The sequence below is a fragment of the Patagioenas fasciata genome, chromosome 1 (assembly GCF_037038585.1).
Source record: "Patagioenas fasciata isolate bPatFas1 chromosome 1, bPatFas1.hap1, whole genome shotgun sequence".
Classification (NCBI taxonomy): Eukaryota; Metazoa; Chordata; class Aves; order Columbiformes; family Columbidae; genus Patagioenas; species Patagioenas fasciata.
Window position 1 is genome coordinate 164825961 of NC_092520.1, and position 13610 is coordinate 164839570.

Here is a 13610-nt window from a genome sequence, read left to right on the forward strand (position 1 = left end):
ATAGTTTCCACAAGGGGGTTATTCAGAGCTGCTCAGCTGTATTAATCTTTTCCAGTTTTACTAGCATCACAGGGTCTTTGGGCCTCCAGCAGCCTGAAGTACAACAGCTGCCTCAACATGAATTTGGCACAGTTACCCAGGAGAATGAGGAAAAAATTGGGGTGGATATAGGAAACATTAATTTTGTCCCCATTTTTTTAGTATTTTAAAGATAAATACAGCATCTTCTACTAAAGCATCAGCAGCCCTTAGCTAACTCTCTTTTGTTTGTTGTGGTGATCATAAGTCTTTTGTAGGAAAGCGTCAGTAGCAAGGTTGCATCCATTGTCCTGGTCTCTAGGGAAGAAACCAAACAAAAAACTCATTGCAGTCATCTTCTACAGAGAACTGGTCTTAAAAAATCAAGCTCTCAAATTCATATTTAAACACTTAACTATTTGCCTACCAAAACTGCAAGCAACCAGCCATTCTGATTTGAAGTCTGCATGATGTGTGGGGAGTGGAGCATTTCCAAAAGCCAGACAACTGGCATCCTAAACTACAAGAGCCATGTTCCTTTTAAATTCTCTGTTTTTTCTGGAAGGTGAGCAATTCATCTTTATTGGAGCACAAGAAAAAAAAAAAATGAAGTTTTCTCTATTAATGGAAAGCTGTTGAAAATTTGTCCTCATCATAGGCATTACAACAAAGTCCAGGTCCGCTTAAAACAATATCAGTGCGGTCTTCCAAATCAATTATTGAAGTGTCTTCATTATGTTTTTTTCCTCTCAGCAATGACATTGCCATTCATTGTTTTATGACTCTGCCTCTTTGGTCTCTGCACTGAAAAGCCATAAATATGCCATTGCATCTGTGCAGGGGACCTCCATTAGGGCTTGGACCACCCACCCATTTCTCCTGAGCAAACCAGTAGCTTTCAGATAGCACATTTTCATTAGCTACTGACCTGGACTGGATGTGAACTGGTGACCAACAAGTGAAAAGTATTTTGTATCCCATTATTAATCCTCAGAGTCATCAAACCTTTCCATTAAAATCTTATGAATAACTTTTTTATCCTTCAAATAAGTCTGCTAGCATGCAGTTGTAAACTTTTTTTTTGCTTCGTAAAATTGCCAAAGCCTGTGGTTGTGCATATACAACTGCACGCCCTGCTGCTAGAAACTGGGAAGTTTCCAGTGGCTCTCAATGCCTACATTTTCATGGGTCAACGCACAGAACGGTGAACATGCACACAAAATGCCTTCCTGCCCCAAATCAGTATTTTTCAGCTGTTGAAATAATTGCATGGATTTTCTGTAGAAGATAGAATTTTATTCCCTTATGCCATGTGTTTTATTTAACACTAAACACATACAGTGGGGAAGGGACCGTGACAGGGATTGCTGTCTTAATCACATTGCACGGTGTGTATGTTCTGTTTTGGTATAACAGATAAGGTGTATATTGGAGAGTGGAAAAAGTTGCTAAATGCTAAATTTTAATTGTGAAATAGCCTGATTCTCTCAAGTGATTTGATTCTATATAATTTGACGCAAAAATAAGGTGTGTTAAATCTATGCTGAGGTATTGACATTTTAGTAGCAAACAGATGGCACCAAAGAGGACATTTTGGATGGTGTGATGCAAGGTTCCTCACAATGCCATTCTGCAACAAAACGCTTTAATCTTTTTTTTTATTTTAAATTTTTGACAAATGTGGATATATGAAGATGGTGGCCAACATGAACAAATGTAGCTGTGCTGGTCCCTTGTAGTCAGATCATTGTATGTCTTTGGTGATAACACGTAAGATTTTTCTCCCCTTTATCTGTTAGTAAGTATTTGAGCTGGTTAATAGCCCAGTCATTCCTTTGATGCTATGTATGCTGGCACCTGTCATCATTATGTGCTCCAGGTCTCCTGACTGGTCTCAACTTGAGTGCAATATGTCATTTGGAAAGTGCCAAAAACAGTAGAGCAGTCCTGTATTTTTCGTGATCCCAGTTAATGAAAATTATGTTTGACAAATGTTTGTGGCCTTATCGTCACAGTCCTGTAGGCAGAAGCTACATATTTTGTGACTGTATTAAATGAACTGTCCTTATATGTTCTAGAAATAGACACAGGTTGCAACCAGCTAAAACTAACAATGTTAGTCTGTTAAAAAATGCCGTGATGCAAAATCTATAGACGTTAATTTTGTCAGTATTAGGGATTCATATGCTTGGCACTTGTCACTTTGAAGCCTCAAGGCTAGAATTACATATGTCATGGTAACTTTTGCCAGACTAAGAATGCCAACCTTGGAGTTAAATATGCAAAATTTAGTGTATAATTATCACTCTCTCTTACCCCCCGGGTTGTTTTAATTGAAATAATTGTTTTATACTGACCCAAATCTATGTTGTCTTTTCAATTGGAGATTGTTTTTTTTCTTCACTTTTTTTGTTCTTAGCTATGGTTGTATGCTATTTAAAAGAAAAAAAAATGAAACTGCAGGTAATCCATAGATCTGTCTTTAAAGCAATACTAGATGAGGGAAAAACAGTCTGCGCTACATGTGTTCTTTTTTTTGCAGGGGGAGCAGGGATGGCCTTTTTGTTTATTATTGTTGTTTGTTTGATTTAGGGTTTCGTGTGTGTATGTGTTGGGTTTTGTGTGTGTGGTTTTTTGTTGTTTAGGGTTTTTCGTTGTTTGCCTTTGTTTTGATTTGTTTTTAAAAAGAAAAAAACAGGGAAGAGAGACACTGTAGTATAAGATAGTGTAGTTGCACCATTTGGTTGGGAGGAGCTTTGTGCCACGTGGATATGGTTTTAAGGTATATGGGTTTACCAAAGAAAGTTTACCAAAGCCTAATAAGGCTGAACTCTTATCTCTAATGAACATTCATTTTATGAAACTGAAATATTGTGTGATAACCCCGTTTGTATCTCTGCCAGGATGATCTCTTGGAAACATGTCCTCTGTGTTGGTTTTGATGGAACCTGGTCTTGATATAGTGTGCAGCACAACCTTGATGTGCTGCACAACGTCTCTCTCTCTCTTTATTTTAATGTCTCGAAGGCCCTTGAGGGAAATACTGAGAATTTTGAGCAGCTGTAATCATGAACAGACCTCGTTACTATTCCTATGTTAACTTGTGGGATACTGCAGGATGTATGCAGTGTCTGTTTCCAGACCACAAAACTTGAGAAGGCCTATGTGCTTGTATCTGTGAAATACCCCGCAAGGCAACCTTGAGAGGTGCAGACCACAATGCCTTTCTTCCACAGTGGTTAAGTTTAACTATTTTTTTTTTCTGGAGACCTATTTTATAGCACAAACCACAGCAACTAATTTCATGGGGATGAGGATAAACAGGTCACAGGTATCTTACTGAATAGCTGATGATGATTTGTGTTTGAGTATCAGATTAGGCTAATCCAATATCGTCATTTTCTTCATGAAAAGAGTAATGACCACTAATGGATCTGCTCTGGCAGTTGTATAGCATAATGCAACTTCAGTTGCTTGGTCATTTCAGTGATAAGAAAATGTGTGGTTTAGAACATCTGTTCTTTTTACCATAACTTCTGTCATGTGTTCTTTTTTTTTTTGTCTACCTGATAATTTTGTCATAACATTGACCATTGTTTTTAGAAATTACGTTTTCTATTTCAGCTAGGTTTTATAGTTGACAGAATTGATTTCTGATTAAATATTTCTTCTCAGATTAAAATCAGAAATATTTTCTATTTTTTTACTTCCCAGATGAAAATATGAAATATTTTCTATTTACATACTTCACTTTATTGTGACGTTACTGTTGACTGTGTGTATAGTGTTATTTAGGACACAAGGAAATGAAATTAAGCTGCAGCAGGGGAAGTTCAGATTGGACATTAAGATAAGGTGGTTGGTGCCTGGAACAGAGTCCCCAGGGAAGCAGTCACAGCACCAACCCTGTCAGAGTTCATGGAGCATCTGGACAATGCTTTTAGTTATATGTTCTTAGTCTTAGTCTTGTGAGGAGCAGGGAGCTGGGCTCAATGATCCTTGTGGATCCCTTCCAACTCGAGATATTTTATCATTTCATAGAACCAAAACATGCTTTTTTGCTTTCCCTCTTCCCCCCTCTTTTTTATTTTGTTTTGTTTTGTTTGTTTGTTTGTTTTTGTTTTGTTTTGTTTTGTGTTTGTTTGTTTCTTGGGAGCATGACTAAAGCTTCCTCCGTCTTCCCTTCTGATTTTAGCTTGGGTCTGTGTAACGCTCATCCTGATGCTTGTTCAGAAAAGTAGTGTGGAGCTTGATGTTCACCCAAAACTCTTTATAATGCTTTTTGCAATACATTTCTAGCACTTCCTTACTTCTTGGACACTGATGATGTTGGACAAATTTCTTCCTCAGTCTGGAGACCTGCAGCATGAAGTAGCTGACCGCAAAACTTATTGTAACACTTAAACATTCATATTTACTTCGGTTAAGTCTAGTGACAACAGTAGGTGTTTTTCTCTAGTGCCCGGAATTTGGAAATTTTAACTGTACATGATCGGTCCATAGTGACACACTGTTAAAGTAATTTTTCCCTCCTTTTTTTCTGTCTTCTAAGGGACGCAAGAGTGAGGCAGAAAAGTACTTCATGAAGGCTATTCAGCTGGATCCCACCAAAGGAAACTGCTACATGCATTATGGTACGTTTCAGATAGATAGGGTTTCCACACGTATTCCAGAATTGCTGTTAATCTCTCCAAGTGATTAAGGTTTTTAAAAGTGCTACTGGCAAAATACCTTCTTTAAAGGGAAAGAAACTAATCTACCATGTATAACTTCATCTCTATTTCAATTTGTTAATCACTGCAGAGGGAGAGGCGAAGATTTTCATATTTTGCATAGCTTTCCTCCTGTGAGGGAAATTTCAGTATTGCTGCCTCTCTGGGAAAGAAAAAGAGATGACTGTTGCCATATGTCAAAGTTTCATGGCCTGGAATATTACTATTAACAGTTCTGGCCTAACTTTTCTGGCTGCCGGTGGGTGGGCAACTAGCAGTTATACTTTAGTGTGCATGAGCTCTATTTATCAAAGTGTCTGCTTCTTGTTGAAGATTTATGGGCCTTACATCTACCTCCTTCCCAGCATCTTCATGGCTTGAAATGGAAAAGTATTACAAAAGGTTTTGACAAGTTGGCTATACCTTTGTAATACTAAGCCATGAATGTGCTTAAAGCACACAGTTAATTTGAAGGTATCTTTCCAACTTTAGGTTGTTTTTTGCTAGATGAGCAAAAATTATTTCCAGATGTGATTAGTCCCAAGGAACCTAAAAACATTGAACTTTATGGACTAATTCTTACTGTATTTTAAAGCTGATAATATAATAGACAAATCTAAAAATGCAAGCTATGTAGTCCCAATTGGAAAATATAAAAAGAAGTCATAAATTTCATCTTAGTTAAGGAAGAAAGTAGGGAACCACAGGCATACTATATATATATATATCTATCTTTGTATATTGTTTTAATTTCCTCTTCTGATCCTAACTGGTAAATGTAAAATAAATGAAAAGGACTGACCAAAAGGGAAAATTAATGTCACCTAATAACCATAGTTTTACTTGCTATGATTTCTTTGTCTGAATTGCTCACACATTGTATTTCTGTTTGGTCCTATGCAGTGTAAAATTCTGCATGATAGACTCACAGAACCAATGCATACGTTGCTACTTTGAACACACCATGGTATTTAAATGAATATAGCCTAGTGATGCATTATGGGTCATTGCAGTTGATGGCCTTGTCTTCTATTTATGCCTCTACAGGTAAATCTGATAGGGGTATTTATGTACATAAGCATCTGTTATTTCAACCACATATAAGTACAGTTGATATCTAAAGATAGTGAGGAAAAGTTGCAGCACATTTGTTTCTTGAAATCCTACTGAAGCCCCTTCCAACCTTTGTTATTAAGAAACCTATCCTTAATTATTAGAAAATCTATTTGCATGCAAATTCAAAGGCAAGTCTCAACAATCCATCGCAGCAATTGAATTCTGTATGTTTTTATTGTGTACAAAAAGTGATTTCTTCATCCTTGTGCAGAGGTCATTATTGCAACATAAGTGATGTTCTGATCTGCAGATTAGGAGTGAAAGGCAAAATTTATTCAGAGTTTGTTATACCAGCACAGTAAAATGTGATGCTGAAGGGGTGTAGACGCAAGAAGGTTCTCTATAGCAACCACTAGGTCGCTGTCACGGAGTGTTACACACAGAGCGCTCTAATGAATGCAGGTGAAACCTTTTCTTTTGATTTCATAACTTCTGATCACCTCACCAAATTCAGTGATGTTACTCCATGTTTATATCAAAGTAGCTATGAGAAAGATATGCTTTACCTCTGCTTGGCTGATACATCTATGTAGTGCAGGTGATCTCAACACATTGTCACTTAGAGCACAGGACTTTGTAAAATTTGAAATAAATTCCTTTCCTTTCCTTTCCTTTCCTTTCCTTTCCTTTCCTTTCCTTTCCTTTCCTTTCCTTTCCTTTCCTTTCCTTTCCTTTCCTTTCCTTTCCTTTCCTTTCCTTTCCTTTCCTTTCCTTTCCTTTCCTTTCCTTTCCTTTCCTTTCCTTTCCTTTCCTTTCCTTTCCTTTCCTTTCCTTTCCTTTCCTTTCCTTTCCTTTCCTTTCCTTTCCTTTCCTTTCCTCTCCTCTCCTCTCCTCTCCTCTCCTCTCCTCTCCTCTCCTCTCCTCTCCTCTCCTCTCCTCTCCTCTCCTCTCCTCTTTCCTCTCCTCTTTCCTCTCCTCTTTCCTCTCCTCTTTCCTCTCCTCTTTCCTCTCCTCTTTCCTCTCCTCTTTCCTCTCCTCTTTCCTCTCCTCTTTCCTCTCCCCTTTCCTCTCCCCTTTCCTCTCCCCTTTCCTCTCCCCTTTCCTCTCCCCTTTCCTCTCCCCTTTCCTCTTTCCTTTCCCCTTTCCTCTTTCCTCTCCCCTTTCCTCTTTCCTCTCCCCTTTCCTCTTTCCTCTCCCCTTTCCTCTTTCCTCTCTCCCCTTTCCTCTTTCCTCTCTCCCCTTTCCTCTTTCCTCTCTCCCCTTTCCTCTTTCCTCTCTCCCCTTTCCTCTTTCCCCTCTCCCCTTTCCTCTTTCCCCTCTCCCCTTTCCCCTCTCCCCTTTCCCCTCTCCCCTTTCCCCTCTCCCCTTTCCCCTCTCCCCTTTCCCCTCTCCCCTTTCCCCTCTCCCCTTTCCCCTCTCCCCTTTCCCCTCTCCCCTTTCCCCTCTCCCCTTTCCCCTCTCCCCTTTCCCCTCTCCCCTTTCCCCTCTCCCCTTTCCCCTCTCCCCTTTCCCCTCTCCCCTTTCCCCTCCCCTTTCCTCTCCCCTTTCCTCTCCCCTTTCCTCTCCCCTTTCCTCTCCCCTTTCCTCTCCCCTTTCTTTCCTTCCCTGCCCTTTCCCTGCCCTTCCCTTCCTCCTTCCCTTTCTTCCTTGTTTTCTTTCTCCTCTCCCTTCAATTTCTTCCCTTTCTTTCCTTTTTTCCTCCCTGTCTTACTTTTCCCTTCCCTTTCTTTTATTTTTCTCTTTCTTTCCCTTTTCCCATCTACCTATTTCTTGTATTGATCAGGAATCCATAGTGTACGTTACTAGGGACACTCCAAATATCACATAGGAGTCACTAGCGAACACTCTAAGTTTTATCTCTACATCTCAGTTTGTTTTAGCACGTTGTCACAGGTACAGTCCATATCCTGTATGCCAGGTGTTAAACTATGGGGAAATACATCTGTATTTTGCATGTAAATCTTAGAGATTACTTTTTTTCTCAGCATGATGATATTGGAACAGAGATTAAAATAGTTGGCATCAACCCTAAAAAAACACATACCTCATGGAACAGCCAAATGAAAGGAGTAGTCAGTTGGGACACAACAGTGTGTTGATGGATTAGCAGGAATAAATGGACTGAAGATTTTCTTCCAAGTGCACATGCATGCACACACTTATAAGTTGTGCTCCCAGGATCTGCAGATGTTCTTTTTGACTTCTAACCTTTTGGACTTTTTTGAAGCTATCGGTAAAAATTGTCAATATTCTGTATCTTTTAAGAGGCTTACATTTGTATTATAATGTGTGTTAATTCAGGCCTTGAGCCACAGCTATTCTTAGAAGATGTGATTTGGTGCAGGAGTCAGCTCATTTGTTCACATACAAGTTTGGAGAGGGGCGAACAGTTTCATGGTAGCTTCTTGGAATGATAGCACCACAGCATATTTCTCTGATCGAGCTAGTATTATGATTAGTTTTGTATAGGTAATTTGCTAGTTTTGCATTTCCGTGGATTTAGGTTTAAGGCAGTGTTTTGCAGACTTGTTATGTTTGGAACTGTCTGAAGGGAGAACTAGTGTAAAAGCTGAAGAGATATAAGTGCCCACATACTACAGACATGATGCCACGTCATTGGACATAAGGGAAAATGGCTTTTGCTCTAGTGACCAGAGAGGGTCACCTCTCAGGCTGAAATGCAGGCAGCTGCTCACCTGTCCACTTTTTCCCCTTCTTTTGCCCTTCTTTTCCCTTTTCCTTTGTCATATGCCAGTTATCTGAACATCTGAACTTTGTGCAGAACCATGGTCTTACAAACGGGTGGTCTTGATGGGTGTTCTGATACAAGCTACATGGTACACTACCAGAAACACATAACAGATGAGAGAAAATGCATATCAATCAGGAAGAGGAAAAAAAATGACACGAGAAAGAGTGCAGAAGCACCGTTTTCTTGTGCAGAAGTGCAATTAAATTATCTGGCAATGAAAATCTTATTTGTGGCACAATCTATATGTTCTTAAACAAAACCATGAGAGAATGTTATTTCCAATACTGGATTTTAATGTTCCTCTGAAGTTTGAGACTTTTAATTGGATGTTTTTAGTATACATTTTTAAAAGAAGATTGAAAGTGAACAGTTTTGACTAAACTGAGTTGAACTTAATAAATGCTTATTTATTTTTGAATTTCTGTCTTTGTTCTCTCTGTGAAAGTTTTCTTCAAAATATGTTACGCACACCTACTCAGGATATTGGCAGTCAGGCATCCCACTTCGCTTCGAACATTTAACGCAAGTATGCCATTTTGGATCCTGCAAAACCTCGATGGCTTCTGTCATCAACAGATTGATGACATAATTGAAATTGTATTCATTGACCATAGAAGAAACTCTTTATAACCTAGTTGCCTTGATTAAATGCCTGTGATCAGGTGGGATGAATCCAAGCATCAATCTGAGAAACCAAAGAGAGATACCTATGAGATAACCAAGTCCAAAGGAATTTTTCCATAAATATTTTAAGAAAGTGTTTGCATCTAAAGAGTCAGTAAGTCAAACTTGTTAACATATGTGCCAAACATAGGAATGTTCAGCTGGGTCAAACCAATGCCATTATAGCCTGAAGATTATTTAGTTTTGGATACAGTATTGACCACCCACAAAGGAAGTAAAGATCTCCTATTTTGGTCTGCACTGAGCCTATCTCAGGAGAAGCTGAAGAAAGATTCCGTATAAAACATGCCAGTGTAGAGAGATGTGATTAATTTCAAATAGCAAAATACTTAAGTTCTCGTCTGTTTGAAAGGAAAGAAAAATAAATTCTTAGGTATCTTTTCATTGAGATGGCTAGTAGGATGCAGTGTAATTGAGGACTTTGAAGTTCTTGAACGCTTTCTGTACTAGCTTTCACTTAGAGAAACAAACAAACAAGCAAAAAAACCTCATAAATTTACAGTGAAATTTAAGTCATTTTACCTCCAAAACTGTCTTGTTTGTTTTATAATTTGCTGCTTAAAAACAAAACCAAAAACTACCACTAACATAGGTTTAATTTTACTTATTTGTTAAAAATAGGTTTTACTACCGCACCTCTTAAAGTGCATATAGTGACCTCCCTCCAACATAATGAAAAAGAAGTGGGGAAAAAGAGAGGGAGGGAAAGGAGGAGTGAGGTTTCAAGATGCATGTACAGAGATCCCTCCTCCCTTACGTTTGTAGTGGCTTAATTGGAATGGGGAAATCTAGAACCCAACAGGATGTTCAGATTAACTCTGTTTTATTAATCACCATTGAGACCTGCTTTTAAAATAGTTTCCTTTGAATAATACATTTGTTCTAATAACTAAATTGTTTAATGATTCCTTTTTCATTATAGAAATGGATTATTCTCATTAGATTAATTATGCATTCACTTAATTAGGCAATTCACATTGATCATCTGCCTTTTTCAGTGCACTCCCAGTTACAGATATAAAATAAAATGAGAAACAAGCTGTCATATTAGGTAAAACTGAAGCGCATCAGCTATAATTCTCATTGAAGGAAGAACAGATTAACATGTTCCCAAACATTCTTTTTTTTACATCATCTTTCACTTTTGAATTTGTGATCATTTAGGATTTGGTTTTTTATAGATTTTCTTATTTTATCTGTTTTAGATTGTTTTGGGGTTTTTTTGCACAAGTTTAACTTCTTAACTGTTTGTTTTTTTTTTTTTTTCACTTTCATCCTAAACCTTTTTAATCATTGTTTCAGCACAGAACTTTTAGTGCTTTTTGATGCCTAAATTTTCACCTGGGTCTGTGAGCACTTTGTATGTGTCTTGCCTCCGAAGACGACTGCTTTACCACTCCTAAGTCCCAGCCTGAAAATGGTTTGAAACTGCTGTGGTTTAAGCTTCAAAAGAAATTTCATTGAAATACGATAGCAGTAGATTTTCAAGCACCATGTTTTTCAGTCTTTAAGCCATACACTTACATGTGTTAGAAAGTGTGAGAATTTACGTATGTTCACAGATGTGCATTCAGTTTTCTTCTTAGATGTGATGTATTTGTAATATTTCTGTGTAGTTACACTGTTCACAGTGCTGGAGCTTTTTGTCTTTGTTCTTCATTGCCTGAAGAGCAGCCTGGGAAAGCTTTATTTTTTCTGCAATATATTTAAGGAAAAGATCTTACAAAGAAAACAGTGTAATCATGAAAAATAACATGTCAGATTTGTATTGATAAGAATGAGAAATATCAGCAAGGACCTAGTAATGAAGTCTTATTCATTTCTTCAGTGCAGTTTTATTCCTGTGGAAGAAATGCCACCCTACTCCATAGGGAGTTCAGTTTTTATTTTTGTCAATGAAATAAATAAAACTGATTTCACAATCTGTAATTTCAGTGAATTCAGCCATTTCTGACTGGCAGGTTAGCTAAATGAAGTATATACTGAATGATAGATAAAGTGCATGCATCTGCTCCATTGGGAACTCCAGATGCTACATGGTGATTATGTATTGAGAGATTAAATTCCTTGATGAGACGGAGTCAAAGCCAACCAGATGTAGTACGTCCATCACTAAGTCACTTTGCCAGCCTTCCCAATACGCACTTATGAGCCTTGCAGCAAATGAAAGGTTTTTTTTCCATTTTAAATCTTTTGGAAATACTGACAGAAAGATTTTGTAGGGAAGCTATAAAAATGTATACTACTCAAATAACACATGTTCATAGAGCATACACACTCTTTGAAGGAAGAGTCTCTCTGTCTTAAGCATACAGTGCCATCAAATTAGGATCCTGACTTTGGACTATGGCTTATACCTCCTCCTACAATATCAGTTAATTTAATTCCAGGAAGAGAGGATTCTTAGACCCAAAACAGGAAGAGAGATGTAACCGACTTGCAGAAACACTTCATTAAACTTTCGACCTTGCTGCTCCAAGAACACTCTCCAACAACTTTGATTTAAGAAAATCTTCAGTTACTATTAACACAGACAATATTTGTTACTTCCAAACTGAAATCAAACAAGAATATACCGCAAACTGAGCTGTTCAGAAAATACCAATTTGAAGTCTTGTTTGCAGTTTTCTTGGCAGCTGTGAAAAATGAGCATACAAAGGCATATGTACATAAATTGTCAAGTCCTTTTTGTTTCTCTCTATGGTGTTGCTACCATACATTAAAAAAAAAAATACTGCAAACTACTATAATAAGAATTTATTCCAAACTCTCTTTAGAACCAATCATTTACGTGGAATGCAGCGGAGTGTTTCCAAACAAGCTAGGTCACCGGCCCTAAATCCTGTGGAATTTCCATGGTTCTGGCTCTTCCCTTGAGTTTATCCTTAAATCTAGTTATTCTGCCATCCCAAATACATGATTGACTCTGCTTCCTCAGCACAGAGAGCACAATATACTAGACTGCTCAAGAGATGTGGTATAGAAATTGCAGATCAGAGACAGGGCTAGAAATAAGGCTTTATGCTTCTTTCATGTTACCAAAATGTGGGGTTTCTGCAGGGATTGTAAAAGCCTGTCTCTTTCCTAACACCCAGAGACTTCTTTGTTAAAGATCATTTGTTTTAACCTAAAAGTGCGATCTCATTATGAGGATTTTTGAAGAAATAGCATGGAGTTGCTACTAAAGTGCAACCGGAGACTTCGTTCCCATCCAGATTTCAGTTTTCCAAGCCTTATACATCACCAGGTGTCTTGGGAACGACATAGGATTCAGAATCTTGCTTAGTATTTGTAAAACACGAGCTCCTCTATGTTCTATGTTTTCATCATTAATCGGTGATCCAGATGTGGTCACAAGTTCAGTCATGGAGTCCCAAAGGCTTGCAACTTAATTTATTCTCTCTTATCACGGGTTGTGCTCTGGATGATATCCAACGGTATATTTAGCACAGCGGCAACAGATAAGCTTTTCAGACAAAGAAAAAGGCTAATAAAAAAGATTTTTCTAAGCCAGGGCATGTATTGATGTTGCAGCACCCAGTGGCTTGCATAGTCTTTCTATACATTTTATATGCATGGAATAATCTTCTCGATGGGAACCAGTTCAGAGGATAAACTCCTCCGAAGCCCTTACAGGAAGAAAGCCAGAAAACAGCTTTAGATAAAGATGGAGTGTGATGTAAGCAGCAGTAAAATAAACTAGAAAGCTGCTACCATCTAGGTCATCCTGATGTGAGTTCTCTTTGCTTCCCCTGTCACATCCTACACATTCAGCAAGAAATTGTCTTAACAGGCCTGGAAAGCAGGATATTTAAGCAAACATTCCTTTGCTGTGGGAACTGCTCATTCACAGCCAATGAATCTGTTTTGAAACTCTTGAAGGAAACAGGTACATTAAGTCATGTCTGTTGACTTGGCGTCTTGCAACATTGATTCATCACCTGAAAAGCTTTGGAAATCAACCCGGAGGCATGGTCTGTCTTCTCATTTTTTCCACAGAATGCTGTTGAAATTTTCCATTCAGAAATCTCTGATTGCATCAGTTCTTTTGCTCTGCATTGCCACAGCAGAGTTGATGGTGACTTCAGTGGCAGTTCTGCTCATGCCAGTGAAGATGTCATTCAGTTCTCGAGACATAACCTTGTAGCCTTGTTGTGTGCTTCAAAGACACAGTGTCAGCTGGAACCCCATCCCTATTTTGGTTTTTGTTAAAACTTGAAATTCTTTGGAAGTACCAACAAGTATTCAGCTTCAAATCCTTAATGTTGAATGTGCCAGAAGAACTTCGGGTGAAGTTTATTATAAACAGATTTGACAGTTGGGTCTATGATCTTGAAAGATCCACTTTTCATGTTAATTAAATTGCTGCCGTGAAAGGAGAAAACTAT

The 13610-nt window shown here is 38.2% G+C and overlaps 1 protein-coding gene across 2 annotated transcripts in view; it reads left to right on the forward strand.

Moving 5' to 3' along the window:
- TMTC2 (transmembrane O-mannosyltransferase targeting cadherins 2) overlaps positions 1-13610 on the forward strand; it is a 256190-nt gene that overhangs the window by 205566 nt on the left and 37014 nt on the right. For both annotated transcript variants that reach the window (XM_071799635.1, XM_065856816.2), the window contains exon 9: positions 4571-4652. In XM_071799635.1, coding sequence (XP_071655736.1) covers positions 4571-4652 — 82 coding nt within the window. The remainder of the gene's footprint in view (positions 1-4570; positions 4653-13610) is intronic.